General features: G+C 44.1%; 4 protein-coding genes across 4 annotated transcripts; 3 read left to right on the top strand and 1 right to left on the bottom strand.

The window, feature by feature from the left end:
- Positions 1 to 1203: 1203 nt before the first annotated feature.
- On the top strand, positions 1204 to 2599 carry LOC133902980 (protein EXORDIUM-like 5). Its single transcript, XM_062344311.1, has one exon. The coding sequence runs from the start codon at positions 1428 to 1430 to the stop codon at positions 2424 to 2426; it is 999 nt and encodes a 332-aa protein (XP_062200295.1). The 5' UTR covers positions 1204 to 1427; the 3' UTR covers positions 2427 to 2599.
- Positions 2600 to 4514: 1915 nt separating this feature from the next.
- Positions 4515 to 5238, top strand: LOC133903718 (uncharacterized). The gene has a single exon (XM_062345161.1). The coding sequence runs from the start codon at positions 4638 to 4640 to the stop codon at positions 5055 to 5057; it is 420 nt and encodes a 139-aa protein (XP_062201145.1). The 5' UTR covers positions 4515 to 4637; the 3' UTR covers positions 5058 to 5238.
- A 4608-nt stretch (positions 5239 to 9846) lies between these two features.
- On the top strand, positions 9847 to 10360 carry LOC133904121 (EC protein homolog). The gene is made up of 2 exons (XM_062345612.1): positions 9847 to 9905; positions 10038 to 10360. Exons 1-2 carry the CDS (start codon positions 9847 to 9849, stop codon positions 10210 to 10212), a joined length of 234 nt encoding a protein of 77 aa, XP_062201596.1. The 3' UTR covers positions 10213 to 10360.
- A 1710-nt stretch (positions 10361 to 12070) lies between these two features.
- On the bottom strand, positions 12071 to 20782 carry LOC133903335 (DExH-box ATP-dependent RNA helicase DExH9). The gene is made up of 14 exons (XM_062344658.1): positions 20400 to 20782; positions 19757 to 19957; positions 19455 to 19673; positions 18924 to 19262; positions 18712 to 18816; positions 18177 to 18287; positions 17360 to 17610; positions 16631 to 16754; positions 15068 to 15344; positions 14162 to 14307; positions 13908 to 14057; positions 13604 to 13836; positions 12788 to 13052; positions 12071 to 12658 (listed from the first exon to the last, which is right to left on the bottom strand). Exons 1-14 carry the CDS (start codon positions 20685 to 20687, stop codon positions 12380 to 12382), a joined length of 2988 nt encoding a protein of 995 aa, XP_062200642.1. The 5' UTR covers positions 20688 to 20782; the 3' UTR covers positions 12071 to 12379.
- Positions 20783 to 21055: the final 273 nt, after the last annotated feature.

The following is a 21055-nucleotide window of genomic DNA, read 5'->3' as shown; positions in this document are numbered from 1 at the left end:
AACTCCATTTCCCTTCTCCATAATTTGCGATGCTGGAGGAGTCGCTCCCTTCAATGCCCGAGCCACTTGCATTTTCTCATCCTTCACCTCTCCGAGAGACATCATAGACAGATCTACCTTCACTTGAAGTTGATCGAGCCTAGACCCTTGCTGCTCCACCCGCTTCCCAATTCCGGCGATTTGTTCCTTCATCTCGTCGAAACCAACCAACACCAACTTCAGCTCATCGAACTGCACCTTTAAGCGTCCCTCCATGCCCTCCATTGCTTCACAGACTTGACGAGTCTGTAGATTCTGCCTAGCGTGCGTCGTGGTTGATCTCTTCCTCCAAACCAAGCGACCAAGAGCGGAATTACACTGATCAAACCCGAAGGTGACCAACAACCTCCTTAAGGAATTACAACTCAAGGCCGAGAGATTCGAGAATGCACCCACACAGATCAATTTTGTCTTTGATACCAGATGTTACACCCTACAACGCTAACCGGGGCTCACCACAGATCGCCGCAGTGTTCGACAGAAGAAGGAGAAAGGGGGACAAAGAAAGGGGTTGAGGTTTAGAGTTCTGTCTTTTTCTTTGTCGATAATCCATCATTCGGCTATATAGCTATTTAATTTTCCAATCTCTCTTACCCACAGCTGGACACAGCCAAACCACACACGTCACTCATGTTGGGCCCACATGTCGGGTCCTTAGCCATAGTACATACATGATTTCAGCAAATACGTCTTTACTCTTGCTTCGCGCCTTCCGCCTTTCTTCCTTAGCTTCCTCAATTGCAATGCCAAGAGGGTAGGTGCAACAATGAGTGCGGGGAAATTTGAACCGGTTGCCACCATCGGAAATCGGATGAGCACCAGTGCAAACCAGCCAAAAAGAATCATAACAATTCGAAGTTGACCCGACTTTTGTTCATTCGGCCTCACGTTTGAATTTAAGAAAAGAGTTGGCGCCTCACATATATATCTCTTTGTCAGTGTTACTTAGACACTCGTATCTAATTTTTTTATTAAATTAAATTTTAGAATCTGAATCAGATTTTGACACTCATATCAGATTTAAATTGTATTGCACATGTTAAACTTCTCTTACCAAATCAATATCCGGATCCAAATCAAATTCCAAAATCTGTATTGCTATATAGGCGACCCTGTTTTGTAGCCCTGGCTCTAGAGCAGTACTCCACCGCCTACCCACAGGACCACAGCCATCACTCTCCTGTCACTCTCACGCCTCACTGAGCAACCACAGCATCGCATGCACGCAGCTGTGCCCAACTCCCACCTCCAATCCCATCCGTGCCAGCACACCCTGCCATCCTGCCTCCCACCACCACCACCCTTTAATACTCACCTCACACTCTTCACTTCACTCACGCAGTCACAGTGTCACACGGGCTTGGACAACCACGCGGGCTTGGACAGAGATGGCGCTCGCCGCCGCCCTCCTCCTCTTGCTCCCTGTCCTTCTCACGGCAATGGCGGCCACGCCGTACCCTCACGGCCGCGGCGGCGACCCTGTCCTCGGCGCCTCCAAGAAGTACGAGGGCAGCTCCAACCTGGTGGACCTCCGCTACCACATGGGGCCCGTCCTCTCCACCGCGCCGCTCCGCCTCCACGTGCTCTGGTACGGCCGCTGGGACCCAGCGCATCAGGTCCCTGTCCGCGACTTCCTCCTCTCCCTCTCCGACCCGTCCCCGCCGCGGCCCTCCGTCGCCGACTGGTGGGCCACCGCCGGGCTCTACGCGGACCAGACCCTCGCCAACGTCACCCGTCGCGTCGCGCTGGCCGGGGAGGCGGCCGACGAGGCTGCCTCGCTGGGCCGCTCGCTCTCCCGGCTCGACATCCAGCGGGTGCTCGCCTCCGCGGTCGCCGCGGGGCGTCTCCCCGCCGACACCCGCGGCGGCGCCTACCTCGTGCTCACGGCGCCCGGCGTGGGCGTCCAGGACTTCTGCCGCGCCGTGTGCGGATTCCACTACTTCACCTTCCCGTCGCTCGTCGGCCACACTCTGCCGTACGCATGGGTGGGCCACAGCGGCGGGCGGTGCGCCGACGTCTGCGCGTACCCGTTCGCGCTGCCGGAGTACATGTCCAGAAGCGGCATGGCGGCTCTGCGGCCGCCGAACGGCGACGCGGGCGTGGACGGCATGATCAGCGTCATCGGGCACGAGCTGGCTGAGCTCGCCACGAACCCGCTGATCAACGCGTGGTACGCCGGGGAGGACCCCACGGCGCCGACTGAGATCGCCGACCTCTGTGAGGGTGTGTATGGGACCGGCGGCGGCGGCGGGTACGCCGGGAAGGTGGCGGTGGACGCGCAGGGGAGGAGCTGGAACGTGAATGGGAGGAATGGGAGGAGGTTCTTGGTGCAGTGGCTGTGGAGCCCAGAGACTAGGGCCTGCGTGGGGCCCAATGCCGGTGACTAGGATTGTTGGTCACTGATAGTATGGGATTTTTAGTATGGTTTTTTTTAGGGATTTGGAAGGTGCCTCGGAGTATTTTGCCTGGTTTGGGTGACTTGTAATCGTATTATTTTGAATTTTCTTTTTTTTTTTTTTTTTTTTTGCAAAAATATATGATCATTTGAAAATATTGCACATATGCTACCGCCACCCCCATTTACCATTTAACAGACGACACTTTAAAAAAATAAAAAAATATTGTGTTCCATTACTCTTAATATTCAAAATAATATTGAAATTATCATGAAAAATTCTAAAAAAAAGAATGTTATAGAGAATTCTATAACCTATCTAAAAGTATTTCATACAAAACTATGATTTGTACAAACTAATCTGACTCTCGGCGCTAGATCTGTCGCTACAAACTAATCTGACTTCTTCACCACGTAGCCACCACCACTCTTCTCTGACTTGTGGCCGATGGTGCCACTGCATTCCATCACTGGGCAGCCGCCTCCCTCCATCTATTACCGAGGTGCACCGCCAAACTTTGGGTCCTAACTTTGTCGAAGACGTTGTCGTCGACCGTACAAAGCAATTGATTAAACGTTTGTAGTTTTTTAGTCGACGAACACTACTCCTTTCATATTTTTTTATATAGTCAATAATAATCCAATTAACATGCAAATACTAATGCTTTGGATATTACAACAATTATGTGTACAAATGAGTCCACTAACATACATTTATAGTTAGAGAAAGTAAGAAAAACGATGATGTGAGAGCACGACTTATAAGGTGAAGTTTCTTCACCCATCACATTAGGCTAAGGATTTTGATTATGGTTCTGATTAGCTCTGCACGTATAATAGGTTAATAAGATCTAGGCTAAGGACGTAGTACTATAGAAAATATCTTCATTATTGACTCTAAAATCATCTTCATTGTTGGTTTGGAGCCGATAGTAGGGAACATACAGTGATAGTCGGTCATCGATCTACATTTTTCGGTTAAAAAAAAATTGCGACTAGGCTCACCCATGCCATCACAAGTCGCGCGAAATACACACATGTGCGGTTTAGGTCATTCGAATCTTGGACCTTTTCAGCTCACGTGATATATTAGTTCAGGGATTGGTAATGAATTTTTTTTGGCGACTAGGCACCCCCATGCCACGCCATTGCAAGTCACAAGTCATACAATTTTTCACGTGAAATACACGTATGTGCAGTTCAGAGCACTCGAACCCGGAACCTTTTAGCTCGAGCGATATATCATTACCATCATACCATAGAAGTAATAGTAATAACAATAGCATATACAATTATTTTGGTTTCTTCTGGCTGAACTTCCAAATGATTATTTGAACATCTAAATAACTTCAAATGAAAAGTTTTCAACTACAATGTTGTACATCTCATTAAAAACTACAATTTTTTATATAAAGTTTGTCCCCATCTAATTTATTATAAAAAATTATAAATTTTTTAAAATAAGCTATGATCTATTATCATTACTAGCGCTGACGATTCGTATTACGAAGTGGCAGTGATACTTATCTAACTATTACTGTTGGCTCTAGTCACGAGCGCTAGAGCCAACAATGATAGTCAAATTATCACTATCGGTCATTAGCTTTAGCCGACAGTGATGATAGAGTTGAACATCACTGCTGTCTCACACTATCGATCAATAGTGATGATCCTTATTAGTACCGGTTTATAAACTATATTAGTTGATTCTTCATGCGTGGTTTATTAGACGATAGTGATATCTTATTTCTAATAGTTTATTAGAAATAAATAGTGATAGAATAGTATATAAGATCAATTTGTAGTAGTCACGGCGGCTCATAGGTACAGTGAGCCGTGCCAGCTCTTGCGTGCCCCTGCGCGCTCTAACAAATTGAGCAAGACTTTTTCGTTAGCCTGGGCAGGTCTGAGCTGGCCCGTGTGCTGCACCAACCGACCGGGACGCGGTTTTTAGTGTCTGGATCCAATTGTCCAGATACGTGACAGAGTCCGGTAGATCACAGTGCGACACGGAGGCGGAGTCGCACGCCATATATAAATCCACCCGATGACCCGAGCCGCAGAAACAAATTCTTGGTGACACGCAGTTGCCAACTTGCCATCGAAAGCGTTTGAGAGGAATCGGACACGGTCGACAGGCCCAGGTGCAAGACAGGTGAGCGTCCCGCCGCTCTTCGCCGGCGAGCAGCTAGAGGAATACCGCATGCTGGCCAAGTACGGCGTGCAGAAGGCGGCGATGCTGCACGTGACGACCCCGACATGCGGCGGCGGCGGCGGCACCGCGGCCGAGGTCGAGGCGCTCACGGAGAAACTAAAGGAGATCTACTTTGTCGACGTCGGCTCCGAGCCCGCGGAGGACGCGATGGATTGGGTGGCCGGGACCAGCAGCGCGATCAGGGTCAAGACGCTCACGGGCAAGGAGATCGACATTGACGTCGACTTCGCCGACGACACGGTGGACAAGATCAAGGAGCGCATCGCGGAGATGGAGGGCATCCCGCCCCAGCAGCAGCGGCTCATCTTCGGTGGCAAGCAGCTCGTCGATAGCAAGACCGCGCTCGAGTGCGACCTCGAGCCCGGATGCGTCCTCCATCTCGTCTTCGCTCTCAAAGGAGGTGGTTAGAATTAGCCGTTTTCCTAGGTTCAAGGTGACTAATCTTGCAGAACTTAGAGAGAGGAACTAGGCTTATATATATATGATGATGGGAGTGAAGTTGATATGTGGATCTTAGATTCAATAGCTAGAATAGGTGACTTTTTTCCCGGAAATAGCAGGAGTTCTGCCTTAATTATTAGGGAAAAATGCAAAATCTCCTAAAAATCACTTGGATTTTGACTTCTCCGAAGTTATTTTGTTAAAAAAAACCCCCAAAGTTTAACTTTCTAAAAAAATTCAAAAAAAATATGCACGTTTTCTCTTTTTTTTTCAAACTTCCTCTCCATGAAATATGATGCGGAGGATATTATTTTTTAAAAAAAATCACAAAGTTCTTAGAATTGTCTCTAGTTTCTTTTAGAATTTTTTGTGATTTTTTTTTAAAAATGAATTTTTGGAAGTGTTTTTGCAACAAAATCAAAACTTTAGGGGTTTTTTTTCTTCAAAAAAACAACTTTTGGGGAAATCAAAATACAAGTGACTTTTGGGGGTTGCATTTTCCCCCTGATTATTAAGAAGTAGAGTATTTACAGTAGGTACAAGAAAGAAAAACGAGTGCAACAAACTCAAAGGCTGCCCCTTTCATAGACCTAAAGCAAGATGTCTAAGGTTCGTAAGGTTTGCGACCTCACGTGGCTACCTCGAAATGTTCGGTTTCATCTGCTGCCTTATATATGGACTTGGATTACCCTATAATTAGATGCTACGCCATTAGGTTGGAATTGGACATGAGGTATTCTAATTACCATGTTCCGGTGGCTTTGTAGTCGTATTTATTTATCCAAGTCACCTCGAGATTGTAAATCTGCTGAATGGCAGCCACTAGATCATCTTCTTCCTCAAAAGGCACCTCGAGGTGGGAGAGATCAGTAGCATGCATCTTCAAAGCCACCCAGTTTAGAGATAATTCTCTGTGCACTTTCTTCCCCATATGATCAGCGAAGTGCCTGTGTAATTCTTGAGCCTTTTCCTCGTGTGGTATGGCTAATCCCGATGGTGTGCACAAACGTTGGATGTAGTTATTTTTCCTCCTCCCGTTTGCTTTCATGTGAAAGAGTTTTGTATTAACATCCCCCTCTTGCACATTGGTTTGCCTAGCTCTCTGTTGTAATCTCGATCTTTTCATGGCGGCAAGGCCAAGGCAGCAGAATTTTAACTTGCAAGATGACTTCCTTGGCCACCGCGAGCTGAAGCCGAATGTCCCCAATTTTTGCTCGGCTCCGCTGTTTAAGTGCTTTAGCAGAGCTTGATGTGTAACCGGCGTATAGCATCTTGTTCTTGGGTATGCTTGTTCCATGCCCCAGAAACCACTTGAGAAAAACCATATATTTTGTCCAGTAGACCTCAAAACGGGACACGTTTGACTTCCTAAATTGCATGTCATCCGCAATGAACAGGGGAGAGTGATCCGACAACGTGAGAAGAGAGAGCGCATTTGACAGTTAGGGAAGAGAAGGCCCCAATCCACCGTGCAAAAGGCCCGATCAATTCTTGTGAGAGTGGGATTCAGACATCAGCCGCCTGTTTATGTGCATGGTGCTCTTATCCGCCGCCTGGTAAATGAGATTAAAATCTCCTATGATGAGCCAAGCATCGAGAGCGCTCAATTCTTGTCAAAATGCTCTTTTACTGGTGCCAATCTTGGGGGCCATAAACAGAGGTGATCGACCAACAGGTGCCTTCACTTTTCATTGTCAGTTTGGCAGATATGGTTAACCTTGTCTGTGAAAATGAGAAGACATCGGCATGCCAAGCCAAAATGTAATACCACCTCTTGTTTCTAGGAATTAAAATTTTGCCAAAATTTCGGAAATTTTGGGGGAACAAAATATCTAATTATGGAATTTTCTTTTGCTAACATGTAGGACCCACAACGAAGAGGACGAAAAATAACCGAAATTTCACGAGTTTCGGTCTTTTCGTCAGTGAACGAAAAAAATTAAAACGAAATTGAAATCCCTTTCCTCTGCTGGCAACACCAAGCAATTCTCCATGAATTTACCTGAGGATGTTGTTGTCTGGAGCAGCCAATTTGGTCTCTTGGAGACAAACCACAGTTGCACTGAGTCATAGAATCAGACCTCTAATTGATGCCCGCTTAGCCGGGTTATTAAGGCCCCTAACATTCCAATTAAGAACCTTACAAATAGGCAATAGCTTGTGACATTGGGCCATACGTTAATCACCCGATGAACAGACAGAGTGCCGTAGATACATAAACAGACAACCTGGTAGCTGCGACTTAACAGCATTTGTGCTGGATGATTTCTTACCTCTCTATTTTTGTGCTAACTCAAGCATGCTTGAGTTGAGCTTTCGGATTGTACTAGCGAATCAGGCTGCGTGCATCGTTTGGTGCAGAGGCCGGAAAGTTGATTTCCATTATCTGGAAAAGATGTAGTCCACGTCCTGCTCGCGGCCACGGCGACAACCCTTGCCATGACCTGGCCTCCTTCAGGAGGAGGGATTCGCATCCTTCGATTTTGCTTTAGCAAAAACAAAGTTAGAGGTGCTACCGTGTTTCGCAGTTCGCGTTTTCATATCCGCGGGATCACGAATAGACGGTTAGGGTTTTTATGATACAGTACTGATACAATACTTCCAACAGTGTTTCGCTACAGTAACTGCTACAGCTTATTGTTGCCGTGACAAACTGTATTTACTGTTTATACACTCACGAATTACTGTACCACCTATGCGAGTCCCAGGAGACTGATTGGGCACCGCGGCGCAACCCACTACAGCGCGGATCCATTTTGTTTTAAATTACTGTAGCGCCTCCGCAAAGCAAGAGGATACGGATCCCTGCAGCGCGGGTTCCCTCTACAGTGGATCAGTGGCGTCAGCGGCGCACTAGCAAGACATTCGGCAGTCGGAAGTCCCAGCAAAGTGGCCTTCCCTCCGGCGCGGCAGGGGAGGGAAGGCTTCAAAACTGAGAGGCGGCGGATGGGGCTGTGGCTTCGTTGAACTATGGCGATGGGCAGACATCTGCACCTCCGTGCAGCTTGCCCTCTGCTTCCGGGAGGGGCACCAGCACCACCCCGAGCGGTGACCGGAGCTGAGGGACTCGACGCTGCACGTGCTGTACAGCACCACCGGCTGGTACGCTGGCGGACCTGAAGGACTCGACGCTGGCGCGTGCTGTACAGCACCACCGGCTGGTACGCATTCAAGGCCAAGACGCTCGAGGGCCTGGGGATCGTCGACGACGACGCCGAGCACGCGGACGACACAGTCGCGACTCTCCTAGCTAGCTAGGATGTTGGAGAGGCAAAACACATAGCTTGTGGATTCCAGGATACGGTCATTCGATGGCTGCTAGGCAGGCCGACTGGTCGGAGCTGCTGCCGGAACCCCTGGAGGCCATTGCCCGGATGGCATACCGGCGACGATTACGACCTCGTCCGGTTCCGGGCGGTCTGCTCCTCGTGGAGGAATGCCGGCAAACGCGTCGGCCTCACGCAAGACCACCCCTCGATGCTTCTTTTCTAGCATCAGCAGGGTTTTGAAGGCCAAAATGCGCATGTGTTTGTGTGTACTCTCAAGGATAACATGTACATAATTTTTTCATTGTTTTTCCAGAGCATTCCGTAATCGTCACAGAGTGATCTATTTGTAAACAACTGAAGTCCTCGTAATCGTCACAGAGTGATCTATGTAAACAACGTTGTGTTCTTTAGTTGTCCAGTGACTTTTGAACGTTTCGTTGGCTCTTCAATTTTCCGTTGACCTCTATATCCTGTCGTCGGCTGTGACACGGTAAATCCGATTGGGCCGCGCGCATCCTCGTCGGACCGGCGTAGTAACCACGGAGCCCACCCCGCCCGGCGCCCGCAGCCGTCGCCGCGCCACATTTCTTCGCCTCATGAGCCGTCGCGTCAACAACAAGAGGATACGAACGATTTTTTTTTTATTTTTCAATATTTACAAAAGTATAAAACCATTTTAAAATATTGTATATCTAACCTATCATTATCAGTTGAAAGTGTGACAGATGTCACATTTTCAATGGGCGGCACTTAAACACTATATTTTATTATCTCAAATTTAAAACACTATCAAAACAATCATAAAAAATTATGAAAATAATATATTATAGAGGATACTATAATTTATCTAAAAAATTCAACTCAAACCAATACATTTACAATGAGAAATAAAAAGAATTATAGACTATGTACAATGCAGACTATATATATAATGAAATTTATCTTTTTTTGCTTCTTATTGTACAAATCATATTTTTATCTAAATGTTTTTAGCTAATCATAATATCATGTACAACATATAATTTTTTCAGAATTTTTTATAACTATTTTCAATAGTATTTTAAATTTTAAGAGTAATATAATACAATTTTTTTATTTTTTTAGGTTGTTGTCTAATCAACAGGTGATAATAGTCTAGATGTATAATATTTTAAAATAAATATATAATTTTGTAAATATTAAAAAAATAAAAAATAAAAAAGATTCGATACGAACGAGGGTGGATAGGGTCCGTACCCGAACCCCGAGGAACGTCCGTGTCATCTCCGGCACCCGCGTGTCCCCCACCTGTCAATCGCGAGACGTGCCACGCGCAGCCGGCCGCCCGTGCGGCCGCTCTTGAGCTCGCCCTCTCGTATTATATATCGCGGCCGCCGTCTAGTTTGCCGGTGCAACTACTCATCACGCCCTGTGCTCTTCTCTGTACACGCTGCCGTAGCTCGCTCGCGCGTGAGAAGTGAGGACCAGGATCTGCAAAGACGCCGGACATGGGCTGCGACGACAAGTGCGGCTGCGCCGTTCCGTGCCCCGGCGGCACGGACTGCAGGCATGTAGCGAGCGATCACACGTTTGCCGGTGCCGGGTCCAGCTGCAGCCAGCCGGCGTACGTGTCCGGCGGCTGATTTTATCATCTGACTCTCTCACTCTCGCTTCGCGTTTCTCCTGTCGATGCGCGCAGGTGCACGTCGAGGAGCGGCGGGCAGCGGGAGCACACGACGTGCCAGTGCGGCGAGCACTGCGAGTGCAGGCCGTGCGCGTGCGGGCGGGCGATGATGCCGTCCGGCCGGGAGGACCGGAGGGCCAACTGCTCCTGCGGGCCGGCCTGCACCTGCACCTCCTGCGCCTCGACCTGATCGACGCACGGAGCGCGCGCGCGCGTGTGCTCCAAGCTCTCGTAGCGAAGGGACGGGTCGATCATAACGAAGGTCTTACGTGTCAAGTCTATGTTCCCAAAGTTGCATCATGCGATGCGGACTGGAACGAGTGTGCAATAAAATAACGAGCTTGTGATTACACATGCATGAGACATGGACGAGTGAATAAGATGCTGATAAGTGCGTGCTGTTCATCCTACGTGTACACCGTTGCCGGCAATTGAGCATGCTGATCTGGCACGTTACACACGCTTGAGCGCTAATGATTGAGTATCTGGGCTGATGAACTGAGAGTCGACGCTGCTCCGCAAATCACATTCCATAATCCCACCTCTCTGAACGGCAAACCGCACGCGCGCATGGCACCGGTTTTTATATAAGAATTTTAGAGGATTCTAATCCTTAACCTTTGAACAAAGGAATGGGAATGGTTTGTTCCATTTTTTTTTGTTGAGGATTTATAACATTAGGTCCAACCTGGACCTCATGAGTATAGATTTGCATCATTTTATTTGTACACAATATCCCTTTTGATCTTACTGAATGTGGTTGCTGTCCGTCCTCTTGGCGGCTTCCGGTGTTGAACAAAATATTTCTGATGCATTAATTTGATTACTTTGTCCAGACAAAAAAGCGTAGTTACTAAGTGGTAGAACCCCACCGAGACAACAACAAATTAGTTACTGAATATGATATATTTGTTTGATTGGGACTCGAAGAAGGGTGCAATAAAAATGTTGGACTCCTCTTGCTACTTAAAACAGATAAAAAATTTATGTCGCAAGTTATTTGTATGACAAATGATTCACTATTGTTCGTGTTTGGTGAATGGAACACAAGAATAAGGTATAACCAACTTATGTTGTTGTAACTTTGTGATCTTTCAGTATGGTTAGGGTGCTTTTATGGGTTGGTGATCTCTCGACATCACCTTCTAATATGCCGCTTAAACACTATGTACTAAGAAATAACGGCTCACTGGGTAGATCACATTTACACATGATAGAAGAACTAAACACATCACTACTTCAAACTTAATAAAACAATACTATTTCTTCTTACTGCTACCTTACCACTCCACCCGTTCCTTGTGGTGTCTCATGGACATGGTTTGCTTGGCTTATGGTGGCTTGTGCACGGCTCATGATAAGTGTGGGTGGAGTGCTCCTTATATTTATTAGAAATTGCATACGTGTTTCACGCATGTGAAATTAATCTAAGATGTAGTAATGTATAAAAGATAAATATTGAATATCTAGGTATTAAAGGTAAATAATAAGATATTAAATATATTTTTAGAATGTATGGAAAGCAAATATTGAATGTTTACATATAAAAGACAAATAATATGAGATTAAATATATTTTTAGAATAAGAAACGGGAAAAATCTTTATACGGTGACTATTTGAACAACTTGAATTGATAGTGAAGATTATTTAATTCCATCCTTATTCATACATTTTATAAAGTATAGATAGAATAGTGTTCAAATATTTAGGTCGCCTCTCAGTCTAGGTTAGGAAACTAAGGGAAGGGCGATAAGGTAACGGCGAATGGAACTTCGATGGCTGGAAATAAGAGGCAGGAAGCTTGAGGCGTACGAATTCCATCGATCTATAACTGGCAACATACAAAACACGCTGCAAAACGGACGGTAAACATCCAAACGTTACACCACTCCATCATGTTGCTTTCCTGCCTTATGCAACAAATTAAGCCTGGTACGGTTTTCATGCTCGTCCATACGTGCCACCACACCAGCAAATTAAGCTAATGGAAAGGATCACAGGAACAAAAGAAGCAGCTGTGCCAGCTGCTTGTGGAGGCGTGCGGTGCTGATCGAAGCTGGTAAGCATCTCATCTGGATTTTGTTTTGGAGGATTTCTAACATTGAGGTTCAATCTCATGAGCACAGATTTGCATCCTTAGACTTCCTAACAAATTAGCAATTTTACTAGTACAAGCATAGCAATTCCTGCAAGAACTAGTCTGTTTCATGCAAAATTCCCAATAGTTCCAAATATGCCCTATAAGCTTAACAAGACTAACAAAACTTTTTCTGTCACATCACTGCTCCATGCTAACAGTGAATCAGGCAGCTTGATAGTGCCAACAGCACTCGACAAGAACGAGAGCAAAGGGATGTTACAAGTACAAAGATGCTGCGAACACAATATCCCTTTTGATCTTCTTGACTGCCTCCTCAAGTTTCGCTTCTAATTGGGTTTCCCCAATTGACTTGGATGCCAGAATTAGCTGCTGCAGAACCTCCTCCAGCCTCCTGATCGCCCTGATTAAGCTTCCTTCGAACACTTGGGTCATCTCCATGATTTGGTAGAATTTCGACCCTCTGGCCCATGAATATACGGCTTCCATTATGTCAGGTCGGAAAGAATTCACAAAACTTTCCACGTCAATTTGGATCTGTCATCAGTAAGAGAAAAAACACCAGTTTCAACATTAAGATCCAGCTTACACAGAGCACTGAGAGTCCACATATCTTTAAAATATTATGATAAACATTTGATATGGCGGTTTGGTAGTATTAACTACCTTGCATTCAAGCTGAAGGTTAGCAACCCTTCTTGCTGTCTCCTGCAACTGGTAGAAGAGCAAATCAAGCTCCTCTCTTGGCTTCGGGGCATCCTGGAGCTTTTCTTGCCAAACGAAGCAAGAAAGCAGCGCCACCATCTGCTCTACTGTAGCATCCTTCAAGGCACCACTGAACATAAGCTCCGTCAATGTTAGCTCGTCAGCTGTGGTTATCTCGCAGGCCACTTTACCCTTCACTTCCACGACATCATCGCTCGTAACATGTCTGAAATAAAGATATGCCTTTTTGAAAAAAACGGAAGGTTGATACCATTGTATGATATAAGTTCACATGGAAACCAGCAGCATGATAAATTTATAGAAGCAGCATCTACCATATATGCTTACATATTCTAGCAGATTTGGACATGGCAAGTTGGCAACCAGGACTAGAAACATGTTGTCTTCTGAATTACTAGTGACCTTTTCAGAACACAAGACAAATAATATAAAATTCCAATTTTATTCAAAATGAAACCAAATATCCAAAATGCAAGTGGAAGGCGTTTCTAATCTGGTAAAATAGTCTATTGATTATGTTCTGTGTCAGTATTTTCACATCAGATTCCCAATTAGCACTATGATAAATTTATGCTTCAGCATGTATCCTGGAAACAAACCGAAAATGGTATTGCAACAGCGAAATCATTGACCGAGAAATGATATATGTTTTGCAAGTCCAGCATTGGATATGTAATTAGGCACTTCATCTTAAAAGTTCCAAATCAGCATACACTAAAACACAAACTCCATTATATATGTAAAAAAGTGCAATACCCCAGCCTGCGAAGAACCCGTTTCCGGGCCTTGAGCTCATCCTTGAAAGCTAAAGCAGTGGAAGACCGCATTGTTTTCTTGATGGACTTTATTTTGGCTGATAATTCTTGCTTAGCATGCAAGACTTTCAGCTTTTGTTGGATATGTGGAGAATTACGGATGTCGTGCTTCTCAAATAAGCTCTCCAGAGCTTCTATTCTTCTGGTAGCTTTCCGAAAAGATTTTGATTGTACCTACAAAGAATATAAGTTATTAGAACCACATAAATAGAGTAAATATGATACACGCATTAGCTTTTTCTTACTTTCATATCCTCTTCTGGATCCAATAAAGGTATCCCATCTTTAGCAAACCTTGAAAGCACTTCTTCAACTTTCCTCAAGGTGTTTTCTCGAGATTCTACAGGTAAAAGATCCTTAGGTATGTACATCCGAATGCTGCTTAGTCCATCAATCTGTTTTATTCAGTTCGACCCATAATTAGAAAAAGGACAGGTTCACAATGAGAAAAAGGTCAGAAGACGAAAACTTAACTGGTGAAATGGGCAAAGTAAATGACCTGTGAAAGTGGCAATGAAATTACGACTGGTTCTCCACGCTCTTTTAGAGGAACAATCTTCGTTGTTTTCTTTCCACTGTTGTCCTTATTTACAGAACATCTGGTGAGGATATCAACTGTGTAATCAGAATCCTCGGGCCTCCTATCTGCAAGAGCAAAACCAAGTTAGGAGATAAAATAGCTTTTTATATTTTCAGGTGTAAAGAATCACATTACTAATCTGATCATTTCAGGAATTAAAACCAGATGGGCTTGGCGCTAGCGGCTGAGAATTTGATATGCACATTTGTAAAAAAAAAAGAAGGTGGTCCTAACTTGTGTACAGTTACAGGCTAAAGGCTGCCAAAAGTTCTGCAATTCAAGCTGACCAAGTTATGCTCCAGGAATAGTTGATCCAAAACAAACCAAAATCCAGCTGTTTTAGATCAGTTTGTCAAAAAACACTAAATCAATTTATTTTTGGACCAAGCGAAGTCAGATTCATTTGAGATCAGAATGGCTTTACAGCCCTGTGTAACTCTGAAGAGGCACTTGGGCCTGGACTGCAAGCCAATTCATCCCCAAGGTAAGAGACCTAGAAAATACTAACAAGAAAAAAAACACTTGTCATAATTAACCAACGCTCAAGCACATGAGCATAAGGTCGTAGGACAACTACGAATGACCATAAACCGTCAGAAAAACATAACAGTGAGCAGTGAGTAGGCATTTCTACTGCTTGAGCTTAAAACCCCTTCCCAATCAACCTCAAAGGGTATAACTACATGAATCCTGTCATGGAATGCATTGCCGAACAATTTCCAGGTAAAATTCAGTTTGTATTCTAACCATGTGAACAAAATAGAAAACCATGCTAGAGAATTAGGCTGAATAGGCTGAATGAGGTTCTCTGTTTAGGTTATGTACCTTCACCATGGGATTTCACCTTTTCAAAGTTTATTATAATTCCCCATGTGACATTTTCATCAACAGAGAAGGTGGCTGGCTCATCTGTACTATATTGAATGCGGACAAGCCTTCCAGGTTGCAAGAAAGGCAGAACATATTTTGGAGAGACGACAATATCATGGACATCCTTCTTTAAGCTTTTGTACTGCTGTAAGAGATCATAGTAATCCTTCAAGCTCTCCTCTTCCTCAATAACCATGGAATTTCGCTCTGATTCCAGTTCCTTGATTTGCTTCTGCACAAAACACAAATGAAGTGCTATTGTAAGTTTCAGGAAAAGCCTTAGACTTTGTTGCTGGTTTTCTGTGGTGGTAAAAATCCTTCTAATGGTGACTAAAAGGCACCAATGTAGCAGGTGATAACATTCAGTCTACCTACCAGCACAAATTCCTATGCTAGCTTGTAATGGTATACAGGTTAACTAATGTCACCCGAATACACATGTCCAACAAAAGCCTTACTTCATGGATGCATCTACGAAACACTCGGGAATGCATCAAACAATGCTTGAGTGCTCATATTCATTTTTTTAACATGCAACATCATACATGGGGAAAAACTGGTAACAATAATGGTGTGGTAACAAACATTTTGAAAACTAGCAACAACAATGGTATTGGACTAGGTCTGGCAATGGGTCGGATCAGGTCCACACTGGTTTTACACCTGATGGGGGTGGGTGCAATTTTGGCCCCGCGGGGATCACGGGTCGGGGCGGGGGTAATTTTGCACCTGTTAGGTGGTTCGGGTTCTTTCTTATTTGCCTTATGAGTTTGTCTAATTACTTAATTGCTTTGAAGTATGAACTATGGTACTATGAATTCTTATGTTATTATATGCTTATTAGATTGAATTTTTGCTTATGAAGTCTTAAGTGGCAGTTTTTTTAATGCATAGTTGAGTGTTTTTTGTATTGAGGGGTCACACCCGTGGGTCCCTGTTAGGTTTTGGGTCCCCGTCGCCTATCAGGTTCGGAGCCGGGGGAAATTTTACACCTGTTAGGTGGTTTGGGTTTGGGTCGGGTTTTTTATTCGGGTTTCAGGTTGGGTAAGTTATTGCTGCACCTAGCCCCGACCCGCCCTGTTGCCATGCCTATATTGGACTTTATATAGAATACAACAATAAACATTCCTTCCCCAACGACTATTCCCTTAAACACTCACTATAAGACAACCCTAACAGGCCCGTTAAAATAAATCCATAGAGTTAGGAGTGTAGGAATATTTTTTATTCCCTCGTCCTTGGTTGCTCACTTGGTAGATTACTAGGTTCAAACACCATGTTTTTGCTAGGATAAAACTCCAATGCCAACATGAATTTAGCATAACAAGTGTGGAAAAGTATGTAACAATACATGTTTAAACAGGCAACAAGTTAATAAATACATGAAATATGTTGTTCATGGCTGTCACCTGTGATAAATATGTGATACATGTAGGATGACTATGAAAAATGCTTAAGAGTATAACTAAAATTCTCCCACTTCAAAAAAAAAGGAAATCATAGACAGTGTCAACAAACCTCGAGATCAGGGAGAGCTCGATCAGCCTGAAATTGGTAAAATGAATGCCGGAGAAGCTTTTCTGGATCACCATCCTCGGAGCGCATTTGATTTAACAACATGTTGTAGCTCAGATGAAAGGCACTAATAAACAGAAGGGTAGTAATGTGAGAGTCATGCAGAACCGAATAAAGTTGTGCACATTAAACAACTACAAGAAATATAATGACGCAAAAGATATAAAGAAAACAGCAGATCAAAACAGACAGTTGGTGTGCTAACTCAAGATTTCAGGATGCAAGGAACAGGCATATTACACATGGGTAGCATTATCTACAATAGGTATCAGCATAGACCTGGCTACCAAGCATCTAAAGCATGATATTAACCAAGAAATTTATCAGATTGGGAGGATCTGCTTGTCCCAGTCTTAGTCTTGTTTTCAGGTACCATTTGGATAGGCTCAACAATAAATACTCCCTCCAATTGCAAATGTAGTTGTTTTAGCCTTCTCAACTCTTCTCTAAATGTAAGTCATCCTAGAACTTCTATGCATCTTTTTTCTTCCTTCATTGCCCTTGCCTAATAAATGCTATCACTCTCGCAAATGAATGAGTCATCTTTCTCAATGAAGTATAAATGAAGGGCAACAATGTCATTTGGTCTACTTTCTTAATCACTGCACAAGTCTAAAACGACCTACATTTGCAATCAAAGGGAAAGAAAAGCAACGATTCCATGATACGGACCTGTTCAAACTATCAGCACTTCCTTTCAGCATCATTTTGGCAGTTGCGGGTTCCATTTTCTCGTCTACCATCAGTATACAGATACCACGCTGGTCAATACCTCGACGACCAGCACGGCCACTCATCTGGATGTACTCTCCACTCGACAACCATCTGAATCGATCTCCATCAAATTTTCGCACATTGGTAAACACAACAGTCTTTGCAGGCATGTTCAAACCGATACTGAATGTTTCTGTGGCAAACAAACACTATAACACCAGGTTTCAAACTCAGCAAGAAATGAGGTCACAACACACAGCTAGTCTTACAAAGGAAAGATATATAAATAGACTCAGTGGAAGCACATCGTCATTAGTGAGAACAAGAATAAAGGAATATAATGTGAACGCATTTCTCAAAGTAAAGACAGTACATGACATTAAGCAGAGAGGAGATCTACTCTCATCTCTAAACAAATAGCTCCAAATTGTCATTTCAGAGCTAATACCTCCCTCCCTCTTTATTAATTTAGAAGTGCAACTCGACATAGAATCCTATAATTACCTAGACCTGATCTATGCATTTTATATTTTTATGTGACACGGTAGCAGCTATTCTCTGGTAGGAATCAAGCACTATAATCTCACCCTTTGAGGCATGAAATTCTTGCTTCAAGCAAAAGTCCAAAATGTATATAAAACATCTAGTTCAAACTATCATTGCTCCAAAGACAAGTAGCTGGCTGGGTGTTCATATACCTCTAGCAATGTGCTACTTTTGGGGCTAAGAAATAACAGCAACTCAAGATATTGTGTCAGTCGTAGAAGGTGCTAACCTTGATGAGGCCCTCCTGGAAGAGTATCTCAATCACTTCCTTTAAAATGGGCAACAGACCAGAATGATGCACACCAATGCCGCGTTTCAGTAAGGGGAGCATGTTTGAAACCTGAGAAAGCTCCGACGGCACAGTTTTCAGAGGAATTATCGATTCATGGCATTAACAACAACAAATATTTTTAGTCCCAAGCAAGTTGGGGTAGGGTAGATATGAAACCCAACAAGAGCAACCAATAAAGAGGATGGTAAAAAGAATAGTACTAATAGTAAAATGAGATGGCTTGAAAAATATTTTAAATGATTAATGTGTGGCATTGTAGATGGCTTGAAAAAACAGTTCACTTAAGACTGGAATCTTACAACAAATAGATGCATAATGCCTATAGGGTACACATACACGAGTGTGTTGATTTCCTTGGTGCTAGTTGTTTGAGCTAAGAATTACTGCCTTTCAGAAAAAGCATAGGACTTAGAATAGCCAGAGGATACCGGACACTAAAATGTAAAAACTGATAGAAAAAACAAGAACTTGCCTGAGGAAGCTTTTTGTCATCATCAGAAAGCAAATCCATAGCACTCCAAAAAATTGTTTCAATGTTTGCCTTCTCATCGTCCTCATTCAAGTCCATCTTAGCCATCTATTACACACAGGTAGGATAGTCAAAATCAACTTAATTTCGTCTTCCTTAAAGCAACAAAATATTCCTGCTCTCTAAATTGACTAATAATCTACAAAAGAACACACCTGCATTGCAAGAAATTCACATTCCCTTTTGCTAAAGCTGAAAAGTATCACAGGATCGTATTGACGTTGAATTATCATTTTCACCATCTTAAATATGTCACTTTCCTCACTAGGTTTGCCTGCCATGATAACTTTCTGCCACTTCCCATTTTCCTTCTTCTTGTCACTGTCACTAGCAGGGACAAGGGCATTCAATGCTTTCTGAAAACTGTCCTCTCTGAACTTGCCCTTCTCATCAACAACCAGGTACAATCCATCCCCTCCGGAAGGAAATACATAGTGCTGGAGAGGTGTAGGTCGGTAGTCGGTGTATACTATATGACAAGGTTGCTTATGTACCTGAAAAATAAAACACCCTCCATTATTAACAAAAACATACTGTGCTGAAAATATAGATGAATGCTTGACCATGTATAGCAGCAAATGCCTTGTAACAAATAGATGAGTTGGAGAATAAAACCATGAAAGTTTCTCAGAAACCAACAATGCCAACAGAAAAAGGGAGAGACTTAGGAAAGCTTGGCAACAAACCTTAGCTACCCAATCAGCAAACTCCTTGGCATTAGGTACAGTTGCTGAGAGGAACACAAACCGTGAGTTCTTCGGAGCCATTACTATACTCTCCTCCCACACAACTCCTCTCTCTCTATCCCGCATGTAATGCACTTCATCAAATATAATCCAAGCGACTTCCCTCATTACCTCTGATCCTTTATATTGCATGCTACGCCAAATTTCTGTGGTCATGACCTGCATTGTCAGGGCATACCTTTTAAGTGCCGAGCAACATACAATAAGTGATTTGAAAGAATACCGAGGAAAGGAACTAGTACCAAGCAAGAGGCGTTCGGCTCAATCGTGACATCCCCAGTCATGAGACCAACATCAGAGAACTCTTCTTTGAACTCTCTATACTTTTGGTTGCTCAACGCCTTGATTGGAGATGTATAAATGACCCGCTGCTGGTTGCGCAAAGACATTGCAATCGCATACAGGGCGACCACGGTCTTTCCTGCTGATGTATGAGCTGAAACCTGGAAATCCCCAAGAAAGCGAAGCACAGAAAAATGATCCATATGAGACAAACAACTTAGCTGACAAAAGATAAATGGTTTGCCAGTATATACAGAACAGCAAAGCATTTTTGTTTAACAAAAAAGAGTGTTATGCTATGAATTATAGTCTGACTCATAGGAGAATTGCAAATTTGCACTCAACAATCATGCATACTAATTGTAACAGGCCGTAGTAGACAGATGAGTGGTGAACCACTTTAAGTAAATGAGAGACACATTATGCGGCAGCAAAATCTGTAAAATGTTAAACCTTGCGTTGAGTGCACCTAATTTGGGAAGGTTCCTATCCTAATCCAAGGGGCAGTAGAACTAAAAAACAAAAAATGACACAAAAATACGCGCACCGAGCCGAGTGGTGAAACGTATTGAGAAGAAAGCAAGACGAATTTGGAAAATGTACCATGACGGATTCGCTGTTGTCGAGGCAGCGTATGGCCTCGGCCTGGAAGGGGTCGAGCTGGAACGGGAACTTCTTGGCGGGCTCAGAGCCCTCGGCGCCGCCGGAGAGCACGCGGAAGGCAGAGGCGGACGGGTCGTAGCCCTCGGGGTAGGAGACGTCGTGCACGCAGGCGACGGGCTCCGCGGCGGCGAGGGTGGTGGAGCCTGGAATCTCGGCGCGCGGCGCCTTGAGAGGAGAGGTGTGGTCGGCGGCGGGGCCGTCCGTTGCCTTACGCTTGAGGGTGTCCATGGTGTTGGCGATGGCGGCGGCGGCAGAGGTCGGGGGCCAAGGCTAGGGTTTATAAGCCTCTAGTTGGTCGCGGCGCGCGCGAGAAGAAAGAATAGCGAGCGGTTAGCGACGGCTTGTCTTTGTTTGCGTCCCTGTACGTTGGAGCCCACCTGTCAGTAATCCGCTTCCTGGAGCAGAAGTCGTTTTCTTGCGGCGAAAGCGCATCTTATGAAGAGAGAAAACATCACTGGAAGCTGAGAGTTTTAGTTATGCTCGTGGGACTCAAATGTTATAGTGTGGTGAGATTAATATTATTTTGATAATTTAGATAGGTTGTAACCAGCCTTTTATATAAAACAAAGCTGAAGGTTAAGAGATGTGTTATACGT

Source organism: Phragmites australis, chromosome 21, assembly GCF_958298935.1.
Source record: "Phragmites australis chromosome 21, lpPhrAust1.1, whole genome shotgun sequence".
Lineage (NCBI taxonomy): Eukaryota > Viridiplantae > Streptophyta > Magnoliopsida > Poales > Poaceae > Phragmites > Phragmites australis.
The sequence above is the reverse complement of the archived record's forward strand: the minus strand, read 5'-3'. Positions and strand labels throughout refer to the sequence as shown.

What these genes read in the sequence shown, in the direction of transcription:
- LOC133902980 (XM_062344311.1), top strand. Translation starts at nt 1,428, where the DNA reads ATGGCGCTCGCCGCCGCCCTCCTCCTCTTGCTCCCTGTCCTTCTCACG.
- LOC133903718 (XM_062345161.1), top strand. Translation starts at nt 4,638, where the DNA reads ATGCTGGCCAAGTACGGCGTGCAGAAGGCGGCGATGCTGCACGTGACG.
- LOC133904121 (XM_062345612.1), top strand. Translation starts at nt 9,847, where the DNA reads ATGGGCTGCGACGACAAGTGCGGCTGCGCCGTTCCGTGCCCCGGCGGC. An exon ending in CCCGGCGGCACGGACTGCAG is followed by an intron (nt 9,906 to 10,037) that starts GCATGTAGCGAG and finishes CGATGCGCGCAG; the next exon opens with GTGCACGTCGAGGAGCGGCG.
- LOC133903335 (XM_062344658.1), bottom strand. Translation starts at nt 20,687, where the DNA reads ATGGACACCCTCAAGCGTAAGGCAACGGACGGCCCCGCCGCCGACCAC. An exon ending in AGTGCTGATAGTTTGAACAG is followed by an intron (nt 16,755 to 17,359) that starts GTCCGTATCATG and finishes TCTGTTTATTAG; the next exon opens with TGCCTTTCATCTGAGCTACA. An exon ending in GGTGAAATCCCATGGTGAAG is followed by an intron (nt 14,308 to 15,067) that starts GTACATAACCTA and finishes TTGCTCTTGCAG; the next exon opens with ATAGGAGGCCCGAGGATTCT.